General features: G+C 56.6%; 1 protein-coding gene across 1 annotated transcript; it reads right to left on the reverse strand.

Moving 5' to 3' along the window:
- Nucleotides 1-618: 618 nt before the first annotated feature.
- On the reverse strand, nucleotides 619-13,215 carry LOC309678352 (uncharacterized protein; the record flags this gene model as incomplete). Its single annotated transcript, XM_082491360.1, has 6 exons — nucleotides 619-816; nucleotides 1,131-1,361; nucleotides 1,548-1,694; nucleotides 1,945-2,089; nucleotides 8,100-8,353; nucleotides 13,120-13,215. The coding sequence occupies 6 exons, from the start codon at nucleotides 13,213-13,215 to the stop codon at nucleotides 619-621; spliced, it is 1,071 nt and encodes a 356-aa protein (XP_082347486.1).
- Between the last annotated feature and the right edge of the window lie 5,734 nt (nucleotides 13,216-18,949).

Here is an 18,949-nt window from a genome sequence, read left to right on the forward strand (position 1 = left end):
ATTTCAGGGTAGGAGGGATCTCTCTCCAGCTCCTTCACTCCTCAGAAGCACTGCGGACAGAGAGCTGTTGGATACCACCTTCCTCAGGCAGGGGCAGCTCCACAAACACCAGCCTCTCACCTTGGATCACCTCCCTGGCCTGCGTGACTGTGTGCAGCTGCATTTCCAGATGACTCCTGGCCATCTCCAGCTGCGATAAGCGCTGCTGAGCCTCAAACAGGCGGGATTCCAGGGTCTCCTTCACTGACCTGCAAATGGCCAAGAGGGAGACAAAGGAGGTTCTTGCTCCTGAGCAGCACGGCTGAGAAACCACAACTCCATTTTATAGGAACCAGAAGTATCAGAGAGGAGAAACACGTATCCATACAGGTGGACAAACATCTCCATGTTTTTTTCCTTTTCTTTTTTCAATTTTGCTTTCTCTTTTTTTTTTTTTCTTTTTGAAAAGCAGAAGTTGTCAAATTTGATCTCAGAAACCTGATACAGCAGGAGCACAGAATCTCGTTCCTTCCCTCTATAACTTCTCCACACAGGATGCAATAAATCCTCGTGGAATGATTACCACCATCATCTCTGCAGACACTACACCCTGCCCTGCCCAGGGTCTCCTCCCTGCCTTTACCTGGCCTCTGCCAGCTGCTCGGAAAGGCCTTGTCTGTCCCGCTCCGTGGCTGCCAGTCGCACCTCTAGGGCAGCCTTCTCACGCACCAGCAAGTCCTTCTCTTGGCACACCTCGGCCAGTGCCTGCCCTTGGCCAGAGGACTCCTGCCGCAACTGCTCCAGGCCACTACTCGCCCACTCTAGCTGGCTATGAGCCTGAAAGCGGGACAAAACACAGTGAGAGGCCTTTCTCGGCACCTCTGGGCAGAGCCACCCACTGCTGCGGCTGAAGCGCCTACAGGAGAAAGACCTCCTGTGCTGTGGGCTGCAGAAGCGCAGGACAACTCCCAGAGCTGCAGAACAGCTCCGCAACACACCAACACCTTTCCACGACGGAGCAAACAAAGCCTTCTCACCTCCAGCGCTGCCGAGTCTCTCCTTGGCAAAAACACTGCACAACCCAACAGACACAGCTTCACGGAGCCACGCAGCCAAACGCCCGCCCACAAGCACCAGGTTTTTGGTCTCACCTCAGTGAGCTTCTCTTGGGCTTCTTCCTTCTCCTTTGCCACCATCCTCAGCTCTACCCGCAGCCCCTCTTGCTGCTCCTCGGCTTTCTTCAGCAGCTGCTCCAGCTGCGCTTTCTCTGCGCACACCTCTTCATTTCTTCTCTCACACAACCTCAGCTGCTCCTGGGCAGAGATCTTGGCTCTCTCCAGCTCCTCCACTTCACCTGACAGAGCTTCATTCTCTCGCTCCAGCTGCAAGCACAGAAGCACACGGCAAATCAAATACGCTGAGACTCACTGTGAAGAAGGTTTGGCTCGGACAGAAAAAGGAACAACATTTCCATCGTCAGTCAGTCATACTGTCAGAGGGCACGAGCTCTGAAAAGAAGCAGCAGCTGGAGACAGACATCTGCCAAGACCTTTGCCTACCCTGCTCACCTGCAGCACAACTTTCTTCAGCCGCATTTTATCCAGTGCCAGAGCTTCATTGCTACTGCTCATGTTGGCTGTTGCCACACGCAGATCAGCGAGTTCAGCACTCAGCGCGTTCTGAGCTCCTCTCAGCTCTGCCACTGACTGCTCTGCCTGCACAGACAAAAGAACAACGTGACAACAGAGGCAAGAAATTCCCTGCCTTCCAGAGGACGCTCCACACCCCTGCGTGGCTCTGACATACCCCCAGTTCAGCCCTCCCAATGAGCACGGGGGGAACAACTACCCCAAAGAGCCCCTGTGGCCTCAGCACCGCTCCCCAAGAAGGACCACAACATGTTCCCCCTCTTCTGCTGCCACAAACAGCATCTGGGGGGGTCTTGCTCTCACAAGGTGACCATACCTTCTCCAGGGCCATGCTAAGCTCATGTTTCTCTCGCTGCAGCAGATCCCTGTGAAGGTGCGATTCCTCCAGTGCCTCTCTCGCGACCACCAACTCACGCTGTAAGAAGGAGTGTTTTTCTTCAAGCGCCACTAAGTCCTTCAGTCTGTGCGAATAGAAAGGCAGACGAGTGTTGAACGTAAACACATTCTTCTTTCCAAAACCAAGAGCACATACTGTGTTCCAGAGATGGCAGTTGGACCGATTTCCAACGCCTTTCTATTCACACCTAAGGAACACGGGAATTTTCCTGACTGAGGAATTGTCAGTACAGAGGTGCCACAGTGCTTATGACGGTGATGGGCAAATCTCTCCCAACTCCTTTAGCACAGCCCCGGGGAGCAAAAGGCCTGCACAAGAGACAGAGCTCTCTTTACGCTGCCCATCGAGGAATCCAAGACGCAGCCACAGAAGGGAATGTTCCTCTTCTGGGGAGAAATAACCCCATGCAACAGTACAGGTTGGGGCTGACCTCCTGGAGAGCAGCTCTGTGGAAAGGGACCTGCGAGTCCTGGTGGACAACAGGATGACCGTGAGCCAGCAATGTGCCCTGGTGGCCAAGAAGGCCAACGGCATCCCGGGGCGCATCAAGAAGAGTGTGGCCAGCAGGTGGAGAGAGGACATCCTCCCCCTCTGCTCTGCCCTGAGGAGGACACATCTGGAGTACTGTGTCCAGTTCTGGGCTCCCTGTTTGAAGAAGGACAGGGAACCACTGGAGAGGGTCCAGCAAAAAGCTGCTCCAGAAAAAGATGATGAGGGGACTGGAGCGTCTTTCTTATGAGGAAAGCCTGAGGGATTTGGGGCTTTTTAGTCTAGAAAAAAAGAACACTGAGGGGAGATCTTATCAGTGCTTATAAATACTTGAAGGCAGGGTGCCAGGGGGATGGGAACACTCTTTGCCCAGTGGTGCCCAGTGACAGGGCAAGAGTTAACGGGAACACACGTGAGCAGAGGAAGTTCCATCTAAACCTAAGGAGGGACTTCTTCCCTTTGAGGGTGGCAGAGCACTGGCACAGGCTGCTCAGAGAGGTGGGGGAGTCTCCCACTCTGCACACATTCCAAACCTGCCTGGACGCCGTCCTGTGCAACTGCTGTAGGTGACCCTGCTCTGGCAGGGGCTGGGACTGGGGGAGCTCCACAGGGCCCTTCCAACCCCCACCGTTCTCTGTCATTCTGTCATTCTGTAACAGCAAAGTTGAAAACACCTTTACCTCTCTTGAAGCTCCATCTTCTCCACGTCCCTCTGCGCTTGTAAGCACATCACGCTGGAGTTGAGGCGGGAGCAGTTTGCAATTACGGAGCCAGAAAGCCTCATTTGCTCTGCCTTCAGCTCCGACAAATCTCTGCAGAAGAACAAAGAAAGGGCCAATGTTCACACCACCATCATTAGCAGCTGACTCGCTTCTGAAGCACGGCGTCGCGCAAGAATAAAAGCTGGCGGGAAAGATGGCATCTCTCTTGGGGACGAATCACTCCTCTGACACTCTGGCATCAGGACGCACCGTGGCGAGTGAGCAAGGAGTCTCCTGCAGAGCCATAACTAACCCATCAGCCAGGCTCAAAACAGCAGGTGCAGAGGGGAAGCGACATTGTCCTGCAGGAGATCTCGCCTCAGCTTCTACTCACCGGTCCGTGGCAGTCTTCATCTCCAGGAACTGACGGCGGAAGGTCACCACTTGACGCCACAGGTCGAGGAGACAGTTACGGTCATCCCTGAAGTGGCTGTCATAACGCTGAAGATGCAAAGACAAAAAGAAATGCCGGTTCAGCCTTTGCTGTCACTGTACAAGTCTCTCAGACGGGAGAGAGTACAACCACCACGGCATGGACTCCTTTCAGAACCGTTCCAACAGGGGCATGAGGGACTGAAGAGGCACCACAGAAGCATCCTCAGGAGAGCTGCCACCTGACTGCAAAGAAGGGAACATCCACCCTCCTCCTGCAGGAGGGGCTCTCAGCAAAGCAAGCTCATCCCCATTCATCATCTCTCTCTGGTCTCTGCGGCTCTGGGCCAAGATTTAACACCTATCAGGAAGACCAGCGCTCCCGTGGGACCGCCCTACAGCGCCCAGCAACAGCAGCGTTTGCCGTTAGGACCGAGCAGCACGGCCACAGCACGTAGGCCACTTCCATCACCACAACTTGCTGACACGGTCTCGAGGCCACAGATAAAACGCATTCTCTCGCCACGCTGCCATCGCCTCTGACATTCCCACAGACCAGCCTCACCTCACGTTCCGCGCACCATTCCCTCTCCTTCGCTTCCAGCTCCTCCCGGGACCTCATCCAATCTGCCCTCAGTTTGCCAACATCTTCTTGGAGGGCTGCGTTCACCTCGCTCACGTTCTCCAGCTGCTGCCACAGGAGAGCGTTCACTTCGGCCAGATTCTCACACCTTGCAAAGGGAGGAACAGCAGTGAGGTCACTCAACAACCACCGCCCACCAGCAGCATCCTCGGCATTTCCCAGCTCCCCCAGCTCTGACGGCGTTCCCAAACTGAGCGGCAGTAAAAGCGCTTTCAGGCATGAACCCAGAAGGCGCTCTGATGGCAAACTCGGTGCCTTCTCCTTGCTTTAAGCCTTCCATTGCCATCTACGCTTTTGGTTGGCCCTTCCTCTTCACTCTGACGGTGCTCACAGTTAACGGCTTGCCTCCCCTTCCTGCTGCCTGACCACTGGACGCATCACTGCTCTAGAGCATTGGCCCGAGTCCCTCACCTACTGAACCACGGAATAATTCAGGCTGGAAAGGGACCCTTGAAGGTTACCCAGAGGAGCCCTCCGCTCAAAACAGAGCCATTCAGCACACAGCACTCTGACTGCACCACAGAACACGCTGTGGACCTTTCTCCTCTCAAAACGGTTTGCCCAACCATGTCCCCTGGGGAGTAACACTGACAGGTTTTCCCTCACTTGCGTGAGCATCCGGGATACCGAGTATGAGGGAACACTTCTTCCTTGTACCTTTGCTGCTCCTCCGCCAACTGAAGCAGTGTTTTCTCCAGGCTGTGGTCCTCTGTGGCTTCCCACCTGCCTGGGAGGGAGCCCTGAAGAAGAAAGGAAATGTTTAGTCAAACGCTTCTCTTCTCCTCGCTACCGCCAGCATCCATCGCTGTCCCCTCCCCTCGGTGGGGGTGTCTCAGGAGCTGGTGGCTTCTGCCAGGCATAACAAATGGGTCGTGACTATGGAGAGGAAGGGAGGGGAAGGGGGTTCCTCCATGCGAGCAGCTCTCCTCAGTCTCCCACTGCTGCACTCTCACAGCGGGGGATCCTCAGCTCACGACCGCGAGGGCTCACGTGGACCTCAAGCCCGGGAACGCTCTCCTACGCTCCCACCCTCCGTTCCCTACGTCTCCTTTAGCCGGGAAGCTTAGAGAAAGCACAGAACCGGCTCCGTATGTTGGACGCCACCATTCTTGCCTTCCCAAACCCATTCTTTCTCAGAGACAGCCACAGGATGGCACAGGCCCTACGGCCCTCTCCCGAGACCCAGCACAAACCGTTACCCAGCAGTACAGCACTCCTGCACAGGACTAAATCCCTTCTTCTCGGCGTCTGCTGGACGGGCATCGCTGGGACTACCGGCTGCTCTAACAACGGCCGCCGGACAGAACCCTCCGCTCGCAGCAGCTCGCTGTCCTCTCCCACGGAGAGCTTCTCTCTCTGCCCGCGCCACCCAACGCCACGCGCACCATCTTCCCGCAGCGCCCCGCACACTCACCCCGCCGCCTTCCAGCCGCTGCTCCAGCTCTCGCCAGCGAGTGCGGTACCGCAGGAGCTGGAGGAAGGGAGGGAGGGAGGGAGAGCCGCCGTGAAGAGGAGCGGAGGCAGCCGGGCAGCGAGCGGGCTCCTCCCGCCCCGGCTCTGCCCTCAGCCCAGCACATGCCCCGGCGCTGCCCATCTCCCGGGAAGCTTCGCCTCCCTCCAGGACGGCGGAGCCCCGGCGGGAGGCTCGGGGGTGCCCGCGGCAGGGCCGGGCCGGGCCGGGCGGAGCGGGTCGGCTCCCGGGGCCTCCCTCCGCCGAGCTCCGGGCTCGGCGCTGTCCCGGGCCCGGGGAGGGCCCCGCCGGGGCCGCGCCTTCGCCCCCCGAGGGCTCCGCCGCCGAGTGCCCTCTGCGGGCCCCGCCACCGCGGCCCGGCCCCGGGCAGCTCCCCCCGGGCGGGCGCCCCCGCTCCTCACCTTCGCCTGCAGCTGCCGCACCAGCACCGCTTGCCGGTGCTGCGCCTCCTGCGAGCTCTGCAGCCGGCGCTGCAGGGAGGCCCGGCTCGGCGCCGCCATGCCCCCGCTCGCCAGCCGGGCTCCGTTGAGGGGGGGCGCGGCGGCAAACGGGCCCCGCGAGCGGAGTGCCGGGGGGAGTCGGGGCCGGCGCGCGAGAGGGCCGGTGCCGCGGGGCCGTCGCCCGGGGAAGGCGGCGGAAGGGCCGCAGCTCTGCGGAAGGCTCCGCTGCGAAACCCCGACGGGCGCGGGGGGGGGACACCGCCCCTTTCCCCCCCCGGGTTGCGGCGGAACCGGCCCCGGCTGCGAGCGGGGCGCGGGGAGAAGCGGGGCGGGAGGAGGTGGCCCCGAATCGGGGGGAACCACATCGGGGGTCTTCACCCGCGGTGCAAACACCAGTGGAGCTTTTTCTGCAGCTCTGCAATGAAGTGGAATCGGACCAACGGACAGAGCAGCACTTGTCCTCTCAGGAACACCCTCCCCAGAAGGGACTGTCTCTCCGTAAGCCATAATAAATGTAGAAGAGAGGGTTATGTAGCCAGGGACCGCTTACCTGTAACCGAAACATTGACTAAAATACATTTATCGGGAATGCATTAATACGCAGAAAGCACATTCAGTACGGGGCAAGTTTCGGCTTAAGGGCAGAGTCAGCGGAGCCTTCCCGGGAGAGCGGCTCCTTCCCCCGGCCAGCTCAGCAACGGCAGCCAGGACCCACCGGGGAGAGACGCACAGCCCCGACCCCGGCGGGCGGGAGGTAGGGGACGCCGCCGGCCCCCCGCCGGCACACCCGCGGTGCCAGCGGGGAAGCGGCCCCTTCCCAGCCGGGGCACCCCACACCCCCGACCGGGCACCCCACACCCCGACCCCCGCCCGGGCAGCCTCACCCCGGGCCAGCAGCAGCACGGCCGTGCCCCCGCCGCCGCCGCCTCAGCCCGGGCTCGGGCGCCGCTGCCGCCGCCGCCCGCACCCCCATGGCCCGCAGCGCTCCCCGCCCGCCGCTAAGCAGCGGCTAATTAAGGAGGGGGCGGGGCCGCGGCTAACGAGCGCCCCGGGGACACCGCTCTCCAGCAGCCCGGGAACCCCGCTGCCGCCCAGTGCCCTCACCTCCGTAAGCGGGACCCCCTCTCTGCACAGGGACCCCCTGCCCGCGGGGCGGCCGTGCCAGCACTCCCAGCCCCCTCCAGCCCCGGGAACCCAGAGCAGCCGGGAACCACCACTCTGCAAAGGCCACGGGTGCCCCGAGCCAATGCCGCGGGAGCTTGGGGCTGAGAGACAGGAAGAAAACGCTTTATTTACAAAAAACAACTCCAACAGAACTATTTCCAACTCTTTAGAAAAAAAAAAAAAAAAAAAAAAACCACAACAAACAACTCGAACAACAACCACTTAAAAAAAATAAATCAAACAACAACATTTTAGAGAAAAAAGAAAGTGAACACAAACTATTTACAGGTCTTCCTCTTCAAACAACCCCTCCTCTGATGCTGGTCCCCAGATCTCTGCTGGCCCTGCAAGGAAAGCAAGCGGCACGGTCGTTTGGCTAACGAGCAGCCCCTCGCCTGGCAGAGCTGGGGGGTCCCGAGGCGGCTCCTCGGCAGCAGCTGCTTTGGGATGGGGGTGGCCCCGATGGGCACTCGCTGTGCCACAGCCCCAGGACACGCTGGGGAGAGCGGGACTGTGCCGCCAGCACTGAGCCCCGGCTGGGCTTCGGGGGAGACTGGGCTTGCCCGGCCCTAAGGAACCGCTGCCTTCCCAAAGCAGATGGGTGCTCAGGGCAGCGCAGTGGTGGAGTTTCTGCCACTAGGATGAGGGCACTGGGTGCCGTGTCCCTGCAAGCAGGGACCACCCACACCAGCCCCAGCCCCAGCCTGGTGGCAGGGGATGAGGAGCACATGTACAGGACACCTCCTGCTGTCTGGTCAGTCTCCATCAGCGTCTCCTCTTCTGTCTTCTCATCTACCTCCATCTGCTCATCCATATCCCCATCTACCTCCATCTCTTCATCTGTCTCCACATCCATCTCCATGTCCTCATCCATCTCAACCTCCACCTCCATCTCTTTGTCCACCTCCACCAACACATCCACCTCCATCTTCTCTTCCATCCCCAAAGCCATACTGTTGACTGCCAACTCAGCTCCAATGTCTCCAGCCTGGAAATGGGCAGAGGAGGCACCAGCTCAGGCTGCGGGCAGGACCAGGCTGCTCCTGGCGAGCATCCCTGCAGCACGAGCCTGGGGCACCCGGGGCTCCCCTGGGGACGGGTCCCTCCACCCAGGGATGCTCCATTGCAGCAGGGCACCAGCAGCACAGTAGGGCTTCTCCCAGATAGAAAAGAAAATCATGGAATCATGGGATGGTTGGGGTTGGAAGGGACCTTGAAGATCATCGAGTTCCCACCCACCTGCCATAGGCAGGGACACCTCCCACTAGACCAGGTTGCCCAAGGCCACGTCCAGCCTGGCCTTGAACACCTCCTGGGATGGGGCCTCAACAACCTCTCTGGGCAACCTGTTCCAGTGCCTCACCACCCTCACAGTGAAAAATTTCTTCCTAATATTTAGTCTAAATCTCCCCTCATCCAGTCTAAAGCCATTCCCCCTGGTCCTATCGCTACATGCACTTGTAAAAAGTCCTTCCCCAGCTCTCCTGTAGGCCCCGTTTGGGGACTGGAAGGGGTTCTAAGGTGTCTCTGGAGCCTTCTCTTCTCCAGGCTGAACAACCCCAAGTCTCTCACCCTTTCCTCCCAGCAAATGGGCTTGAGCGCTCGGAACTTGCTCCAGCAGTTCCCTGTCCCTCTTGAACTGGGGAGCCCAAAACTGGGCTCAAAAGTTGCCTGGATCCACTGTGAATCTGGTACTTGCATGATAGGGTGAAATTTAAAGTTGTTCTTTCCCTTTCTTCACAGTGTGTGATATGGCTGACAGTGACAAGCTGTAGTCCTTGATTGCTTTGCTATGTTTTACTTGAGGTGGAAGAGTTGACATCTCAGCTAGCAGTCTCCGGAAAGTCCCTAAAGAGGGAGGCTATGACTCTACATCAAGAGGTGGCGCCTTTGGAAAGGAAACTCAAGAACACTGAGAAGCAATCTAAGGATGTCCTGGTGAAGCTGGCCATAAAGGGCCATTTCTTACACATTTTTTGGCCTTCTATTAATAAATCTAAGGAGCAACTTTTTTCCAGTGGAGACGTGATTCTGGGTGGTCTCGTACAGGTTCAGTCTAAATCTGCGAAGATCCAGAGTATGCAAATGCTGACCAAGTTTCCCTCATATTCCCCTTCCTTTCAGTCATCATTCCTTGTATCCCAGAGTTTTGCTTACCTGCCAGCTCATGTAGCCGAATTACCAGAGTCATCACCTTGGGTAAGAGAAAACAGTCCGGAAAGGAGAGATCGTTACAATGACCAATATCAAAGACTATGCGGAGACACCACTACGGAAACAGAAGAGCATTATTTATACCAGTGGTTGTTTTTTGGTTTAACTTTTCCAATTGCATTCTTCTGAATAAGCAGGAAAAGATGCTGTAGTCACGTAAAACTCAGTTACGATTTGGGGTGTTTCTGTTCCTCAGTTCTGAAGATTCAGGTGGAAAAGGACGTGGGTCTACAGCTGGCTGAATATCAGCTGGCAGTGTGCCCAGGTGGCCAAGAAGGCCGCCAGCATCCTGGCTTGTATCAGGAATAGCGTGGCCAGCAGCAGGACTAGGGAAGTGATCATCCCCCTGTACTCAGCGCTGCTGAGGCCACACCTCGAGTTCTGTGTTCAGTTTTGGGCCCGTCACGACAAGAAGGACATTGAGGTGCTGGAGTGTGTCCAGAGAAGGGCAACGGAGCTGGAGCACAAGTCTGATGAGGAGTGGCTGAGGGAACTGGGATTGTTTAGCCTGGAGAAAAGGAGGCTGAGGGGAGACGTTCTCGCTCTCTACAACTACCCGAAAGGAGGCTGCAGAGGTGGGTGTTGTTCTCTTTTCCCAAGTAACAAGGACAAGAGGACAAGAGGAAACGGCCTCAAGTTCTGCCAGGGGAGGTGTAGATTGGATATTTGGAGCAATTTCTTCACTGAAAAGCTTATCAAGTATTGGAGCAGGCTGCCCAGGGAAGTGGTTGAGTCACCGTCCCTGGAGGTATTGAAAAGAGGTATGGACGTAGTGCTGAGGGACATGGCTTAGTGATGGACTTGGCAGTGCTAGGTTTACGGTAGGACTCGATGACCTTAAAGGTCCTTTCTAACCTAGATGATTCTATGATTCTATGATTTCTGCCCTTGAAGCTTTAGTCAAAGTAATTGCCAACCTTGCCTCTGTTCACATGGCATGGTTTGGGCAATTATTTGCGTCCAAATCCACATTTAGATTTATAAATATCTGGATCTGGAAAAAGGGGTGAGAAGACCAAGTTTGCTAATAACAGAAAGCTGTTCAACATTGCCCATCTGAGAGCAGACAGTGGGAAGAGCTGATCCAGGTACATCTGTATGTCTACAAGGAGAAAACTAGTCCTGATTTCAAACACAGAATGATAGACTGTGATCTGACCATTGCTCCTTCAAGAGGGGACAGTGGGATTTGAGAGGATGGTACCATAAAAACTCTACACAGTAGAGGTCCAAGAACAAACCAAGCCCAAAAAGGGGAAATCAAATGTTGGGGTTGTTCCCTCCTCCCTTCCTCCCTAATGGAGGGAACATCATCAGGCCACTGCCTAAATCATGCGTCGTCTGCACTTTAAATCCTGGCTGCAGTTCTGGCACGGCAATACTGAAAGAAAAGGATTTCATGATTAAATCTCAGAAGGAACTAATCGAGACCTTCCACAATCAAGAACAAAGACTCTGAACAGCAGAAAGAAATTCTGCCACATCTTCAAATGGAACTAAAGGAAAAGGAGCAAGAAGTTTCATCCCTTAGAAAGCAAGGAAAAGGAGGAAAAGCGTGAAGCTGAGGAAATAAACCTTCAAGCAATAAAACTGACTCTGAAAGAAAGAGAAGCCCCAAGAAGTGTCACGCCGGCTATGTAGACTTGGCCTCCCCCCACCCAAACCACGATTTGTGCCCCGTACCTCCCCCCCAGCTTTCTCCAAGTTTCCTCTGCTGGCTAGTATTACCAAAGCCTGCCTTAAATGACTCAGACTGCAGGCCTGTAATTAGGTACCCAAAAATGCAGCTGGAGGCTTGTACACAATTGGAAGATTCACAGTCTCCTTACTAAAAAGGAATGCCTCGGCCAAATGTAACACAAAAAGAAGCAGGAGCCTCTCAGGCTCTGCCACTGGGTTTTGGCTCAAATGGAAATCTGTTGAGCAAAGCTTTAAGCCTGCCCTTAGTGGGAGTCCCTGCACTAGCACTAGGTGCCAACCTTCAACTGAAGAAGGTGGCCTGCACACTAGCGAAAACTCTACATGCCAACTCCACTTTGATTGCCTTACTTCAAGATGAACAACATTCGAACAGGGAAGAAATCCTGCCAAATAGAGCAGCTGTAGATTACTTGTTACTTAGGGCCACCCATGGGTGTGGGGATTTGGATGGACTTTGTTGTTTCAGTCTCACAATAACAAACAATAAACCAATAAAAGCCCAATTGAAAAACTTAAAAACTTTAGTATGAAACAGGACACAAAGGGAATAGAATGGTGGAACTGGTTGTCCAATCTATTTTCTTCTTTTACCCCAATATTGAAACAACTTATCAGTTTGATATTAACGGGTCTAAGAGTTTTACTTTTTTTTTAAGAGTTGTAGAGATCACAGCCTGCTGCTTTGCTCAAGTATGCGCAACCCGTAGTGCTCAAGTTCGTGGATACAAATACTGTTCTGTTCCAATTTAAATGTGCAGGTACGCACAAAAGAAAAAGAGGAGGGAATGTTACTTAAAAAAAAGTTAGAGTGTAAAGATGGCTTCAAAGACACACAAATGAGAGTCTGACCAACAGTGACCTCACCTGTCCAAGAGGGTCTGCAGTTAGAAAAACCCAGACCAACTGGCTGAAAGCAGCAAAGAATCAATAAAATAGGGCCAACTCAGCTGATACAGAGCAATAAGTGCACCTGCACGGGGAGCTCCTGCGAATAAGTACTCAGTGGTGAATGGTAACAAGTGATGCCATGGCGAAAGCCAATAGGCTATGTAAATTGTAAAAATGAATGTGTGTGAGGTCTTAAAATTGTATTATAAGGAATCGAGAGTGTAATATGGTGTTCTTCTTGGGCTCCCAGCTGGGAGGCACCTTTATTTCTGACAATACAAGGGGTTTCAGAGAGAGTGTATTTCTGCTGCATTCTTTCTGCTACCTGTGCACAAAGTGGGAGAAAAGAAAATGCGAACAAATCAATTGCGCTGCCACTGGCCACTGCCTGACTGCCCTGGGGACCGCCTGGAGTGCAGCCTGGGACTTTCCCAGTGCCTGCCGGTGAGGTGATCGACCTCCTGGGAGCTTGATATGGTTTTGTATACACTGTATATATTTCATTATTTTGTTTTATTTTCATTTTCTTATGAATATTTCATTCAAGTAGTTTAGTTTCTTCCTAAACTCCTAAGTCTGTCTCTCTCTCTTCCTCCTCTCCTCGGAGAGAGAGGTGGGGGAGAGCACCTGTCGTTCGTTTCAGTGGCCGGTTCGGCTCACACCACAACAGGGAGCAAACTCTTCATTCTCTGCCTGGGCGAGCTGCCCTGGGACTCTGTGTGCCTGGAGCCGCACACCTCCTCAGGACACCCTCCACAAGGTTCCCAGCTACCGCCCTCTTTAATGTCTCGGGCTGCATGGGCTCCTCCAGGACAAGCTTTAAACGCACTGGTCTGCGCCGTGCTGCTGCCTGGGCAGGAGGCTTTGGACCTGCTGGAGGCATGGGCTGTCTTGGAAACTGCGGGCCCATGGAGGGGAGGGTGCCTGTGGTGCTCCCTGGCCTGAGCGTACACAGAGTTTCCGCCGTGGGCACTGAAGAGCTTGCTGCCGCAGCTCCAGCGGTGCAATCCCGGGACTTCTGAAGGCCTTCTGCTGGCCGGAGAGCATCTTGCTCGGTGCCTCGGAGGAGGGATGGGAGGAGAGTACGTGAGCTCTCCTCTTTGAATTGTCCGGCTTCCTCTGAAGGCGGGACTCTTGCAGGGAGGCTGAGAGGTGGCAAGAGCTTCCTTGGGTGAAGCTTCTGTGATTTGTGCTTGGTCTTCCTTTCTTCCTCCAACTTCTTCTTCACAGTTTCCACAATTTCAAGGACGATGGTTCTGGCGTACCCGATCAATTCTGCATCCAGCTGCTGAACTCTGGAGATGGCTTTCTGGGTGCTCTCCGTGGCAGTCTCGCGACTCGCTCGTGAGACATCAGCAGCGTTTTGCGGTGGTTGCAACACGGGCAACTTTTCTCTCCCGCTTGCTTCTGGGGTCTGCTGTTCCCATGCTCTGGGTGATCGTGGTCCTTCTGCCACGCCCTGAAGCTTCCAGATCTCGGAAAACTCACAGCAAAAGTCCTGTTCAAACTGAGAAGCTACAAAGCACGACAAGGTGGAGCTAACACTTTCAACAGCCTCTTTGGTCGCTTCGTCAATAGAAGACTGTGAAGATGCTCCGTTGGAAGCTGCTACTCTCGCCTCCCTCCATCTCTCTTCTCCGGACTTGCCCGCTCGGCTGGCTCTTCCGGCAACGAGCTCTGACAGCTTCTGCCTGGCTGCTGGCCCTGGCTCAGCCGCATCAGATGTGCCGGATACTAAATGCTCCCCAACGCTCTGCAACACGCTCGCCACAATCTCTCGAGCCACCAGTCTGATTTCGTTGCAGCGATCCGCAGGAGAAGTGTCCAGAGGCTCTGCCCCTCTGACACTGGCCAGCAAGCTTGCGCTGACCTCATGGGGAGCACTCCTTAGGACACTGACGGACTGATCCAGTGCCTTCACCTGCTCCCGCACTTCCTGCACCACGGTCTCAGCCATCTCTTTAAGCTTCTGCTCTCCGGCTAGCGTAGCCCGCAGCAGCGTAGGCTGGATGCTGTTAGGTGCTTCTTCTCCAGCACGCTTTGGAGACTGAAAAGAGGAGCAGTTGATGAGTCAATGTGTTCGTTCACCTGCACTGCGCTCCCCCTGGACCTTGGCACGGTGAACCAGGTGCCGCGGTCCAGCCCTGAACTGGAGGCTAGTGGCTGCCTGTGTACCCACAGATCATGCCCGGAGGACAGGCCCCAGGGCACAGCGGGCACCCGCAGGGGCTTATACTTCCAACGGGCTTGTTGGCTCCAGCCGCAGGAGGCACCGGGCAGAGCAGAATAGTGGAGGGAAAGTCATGGAAGGTACTGGACCAGGCCCTTTGCTCCGGTTTCTTCTGCCATAGGTGCCAGCTGCTCTCAGGGCGCTGCTGCCCCGTATCAGGGTGGTTCGTCTGCCCCTTTTCGAGGCCAAATGCCAAGAATGGCTGTTTTCAGAGCAGAAAAGGAAACGATCCTTTTTCTTTGGGCACCTGGCTGTTGCCTGACAGCCCAAGGAAATGTCCTTGGGACAGGAGGCAGTCTGAAAGTCCACCGCAGGCCGCCAGCCTCGTGCAAAGTGGGGAAGAAGTCACAAGTCAAGAACAGGGCCAAGGAGAATTGGGCAACAGCAGGCTCTCTGCTAAGCTAATCGAAGACCTCCTGGAAGAGGAAAGCAACCCGCGAATGGCCAAGCACCGTCACTGTCAGGTTCAGGGACGCTGCATCTTTGGATGCAGAAGGCTTTGGATGGAAACCGGAGTCTTTCAACCAGACGCACAACCAGCACCATGCACTGTGCGGCCATTTAGTGCAGCTCACAGGTTCGTGCTAAATGGGCGAGTCCCTGTGCAGAAGTGGCTGCTGAGAGTGCCCTGGCACACTTTAGTGTCGGAAAGGGCTAGAGCCTTGTGTCCGAGACACATAGGAAGGACAGCGCCCGCTTCTTGGTCTCTGACAGCCACCCCCAAACGATGACACATCACACACCAGCCGGGCACCGCCATCCTCAGCAACCAAGCACCGCTCGCAAGCCCCGAGCGGCTGTGTGTGCGGCAGCACCCTCTCCCGAGGCCCGGCTACCAAAACGCTACCATACAGCAAGGGCGGCCACTAACATCCACGGGGCTCCTACTCACCAGCAGCCTCCCTTCGAGAGCAGACCTTTTGGAGCTGCTCTGGGTGCCTGGCTGTCTCCTCTTGCCCAGCTGCTGCTGCTGTTGGCACTCCACCTGCTGGAGGAGGCATTGCTCTTTCTCAAGAGCCTCCAGTCTTTCAATCCGCTGCTGGATGACAGTGAGATGCCTGTCAAGAGAAAGGAAGGCAGCTGAGAAGGAGCCGCTCTGTCCATCTGGCCCAGGCCATTTTGCGCTCAGCCACTCCCATCGTCCTGCTCCGGCTTGCTTTGCTCCAGTAGACCCACAGCAGCTTCCAGCTGCCTGCCCAAGCCTCCAAAGACAGACTGAGCCAACGTGTTTGCAGCTGGCACCGGCTCCTTCCACCGCTGGGCTTTGTTTGTTTACTGGAACATGAGGATCCAGGACTTCTCTCAGGGACCACAGGCCCCCTTCAAGAGCAAGCGTTACTCGGCCTTTTCTTACCTCTGCCTCCTCTTCCTCTCTCCCCCTGTCAAACTCTTTCTTTGCTGCTGCAGCAGCCACTCTCGCAGGCGAGAAACGTCAATCGGTCCCGGCAGTTCAGGGGCATCCTCGAATTTGGCCAGGTCTTGCCGAAGCTTTCTCTGAAAGGTGACACCAGTTTGGGGCTTGCTGTTGCCTGGGCAAGCGCTCACGCCCCTGCGTGCTGAGGCGTCCCGCGGGCCCAGGCCAGCACTCTGCTTCAGCCTCGCGACGAGGGCGGAAGAGAAATGCTTCCTGCGGGACTCCGCGTGCTTGCACATGACTTTCCTGCTCATGCCCGCCCCCGCCCCCTACGCTAGCTCTGCTCGCGGCCCGGTACTCCTTTCCCTGCCACACTGCCCGTCTCAGCAGAACATCCCTCACCTCTCCGGCACTGACAGCCTCCCCTCCCCGAGATGCTGCAAGGAAAGCCCCAGTCGTCGGCACCGTGCCACTGACCGGTGCCCACAAACGCTCCGCTTTGCCTACCTCCTCTCGCATGAACATTTTCTCCGCCTCCAGCTTGAGCGTGGTCAGATACTGCCTGTACTCATTGAACTCCTTCAGAGTGCAAACCACCTACGGAGAGATGAGGGGAGAAATCCCCCGAGACCTGTCAAGCCAGCTACGTAGACCGCCTTCCCCAAAACAGCCCAAACCCAGCGGGAGGGCAGCTGCTCCTCTGCACACCCTCCCCTCCCCGCTGGCGGGGCCCTTGACTCCCATCCCCTGCCGGGGCTCCTCGCCCTGGCGCCAGGCCTCGCACCGCCTGCCTCCTCAACACTCAGACAGCGCGGGGCAGCCTGAGAAGAGCAGGAGTGGGAACTGCCAGAGGGACGCCGGCCCTACTTCTGCTCCCAGGGAAACCAGCCCCACAGGCCTGTGCCCTCCGCCAGCAACAGGCGGCTGCAGCAAGCGCTCTGGGAGCCCCGCTTGATGGGGGCTGTTTTTACGCGCCCGACATCCAAACCTACTTTGCCGTCACTGGTGACGTAACCCTCTCTCTTCAGCCTCCGCAGGTTGTGCTTGCGTTTGTGGTAGGCCTGCAGATGCGGGTCGTGCAGGCTGTTGTATTCCGTGCTCAGCAGGTGGCAGAGTGGGTCTCCCAGATTGAAATAACCAGAGGGCTGGTGGAGCTGTAAGAGAGATTTTCCAGAGTGTGAAGGAGGCAGGAGAGAGCAGCAAAGAGGTGCCAAGCAGTACTTGTGAAAAGGTAAAGGTCGTTTGTAGACCAGCGCTCCTCTCCATCCTCCTGAAGGCACAGAGAACACCACAGCCAGCCTGCGGGGCCAGGCTGGACTGGGCTGGGCTGTGATGGGGTGGGGGAGAGAAGACAAACCCCACCAGCCAAGTAGGCATCTTAGGCCACCGGGAAGAACTGCAGACCTTGCCACAACAGAAATGAACCGTCAGAGTGAAAAGTTCAAGCCCGGCGGTTCAAACGCAGGACATGGACAACGCACTGCAAACAGTCTCCTGGGGCTTAGGCAGGCCCAAGGGGTGCGTCGACTAACTCTGCCTCCAGGAAGGCTCTGCCTTCGGAAAAATGCACCCCAAGCTGGAGTAGGAGGAGGACACTGCGTGCATTCCCCCAGCAGAGAAGCCCAAGGTTTTCCAAATACGGCAGCAAGGCAAGTGGGAGAAGGTTGGACTCTCCTTCGAGAGTGCCCCGGAGCCTGGCTGGACGTGGCTGGATGAGCTGCAGGGGCACATTGCCCTGGCACCCGGACACACTGCCGTTTGCTGCAGGCAGGGCCCCGGCCCCCCGCTTGCACGCTGCCAGAAACCAGTCCAGAAAGCTGACAAGTCCTCCTTTTTGTCCCCACGCCAGGGAGCCAGGAGATTCCCTCTACTCCCCAGCACTGCAAGATTGAAGGGCTGCAGGGCCCACTGTAGAACAGGTGGCCGCAAGGACTTCTTTGAATGGCAGGGACTCCGTAAAAGAGGAGAGCTTTTCTACCCCTCCCCTCTTCCTTTACCTTTTCCCCCAGCTTTGTCCTGCAGAAGACAGGCTTGGAGCCGCGCAGCAGAGGGATCTTGACCCCGAGTGGGAGGTCCAGCAATGCAGTACGTCCTTCTGCCGGTGGCTGTCTCCTGTTCCCGAGCTAGAAAGAAGGAGACACTACTCAGGGGCGCTCAGGCCATAGGCCTCCTGCACGGCAGTTGCTAGAAAGGCTCTCGGAAGACTCCAACAGAGGGGAGCGCCAAGAGCAGCCCAGCCAAAAGCTGCTCTCTGCTTCCTTGCACCACCCGTTCCCATCCCCACAACTCCCATCCATTCCTCAGCCCAAAGCCGAGTCCTTTCGCAGCAAGCCCTCCCACCTGCGTAGCCATAAGCCAGGCTGGGCAGAGAGGTGGCACTCCCTGCTAACTCTCCCCGGCCCGACCACCACTGGATCCCTCCCAGCTCCCCGCGCACATCCCGAGGCCCCACACCAGCCCTGCATGTCCCAGGCTCCCGGGCTGAGCCCCCTCCATCGGCTTGTTGCTCACCTTTCCCTGCTTTCCCACTGTGCCCTGCAGTGCGTCCACCTTTCGGACGCCAGCAGTGAGGTGGTGCTCCATGGCTCCTTCCAAGAGCTATTCTGGAACTGCGACCCTGCGCTGGCACCTCTCGCTCCAGAGGCACTCAACTCTGGCCACCACAGCCAGTCTCCCGGCGAGTGGTTATATAGAGTCATTGTTGCATCGTCACATTGACGCAACACTGCACTGTTGCATCGTCGTGTTGCCACGCCGCAACCCAGCTGCTGCCTGGCCGCCCCGGGGCCTGCCTGGAGGCCCGTCTGGACACGCATGTGGGCCACCCACTCTCGCTGACCCTGCTTCGAGCAGGGGGCCTCGACTAGGTGCTGCCCCGCTGCCCCTCCTTCCTCCTCATACCTCGTTTTCCCAGCTTTGGCCTTCAGGTGGCAGGGCTGCAGCTGGCTTGCCCACAGGCGGCTGCTGCTGCTGCACTGGCTTTGGCAGACCATTTTAGACCGTTGTCCTGTCACGGGCAAAGCAGCCTCCACTTGGGGAATTGCACCGCATTGCATTTTGGGCCCGTTGCTCTCCACGTCTAATTCCCGATTTGCGTCTTGAGAAAAATGGAGGACAAACGAAGGACGCGGGACACCCCTCTCCTCCCATCTCCTCAGGCTCCCCTTTGGTTCAGACACCTCTCTGACCCCTCCTCG

The sequence above is a fragment of the Vanellus vanellus genome (assembly GCF_965231255.1).
Source record: "Vanellus vanellus genome assembly, chromosome: 15".
Classification (NCBI taxonomy): domain Eukaryota; kingdom Metazoa; phylum Chordata; class Aves; order Charadriiformes; family Charadriidae; genus Vanellus; species Vanellus vanellus.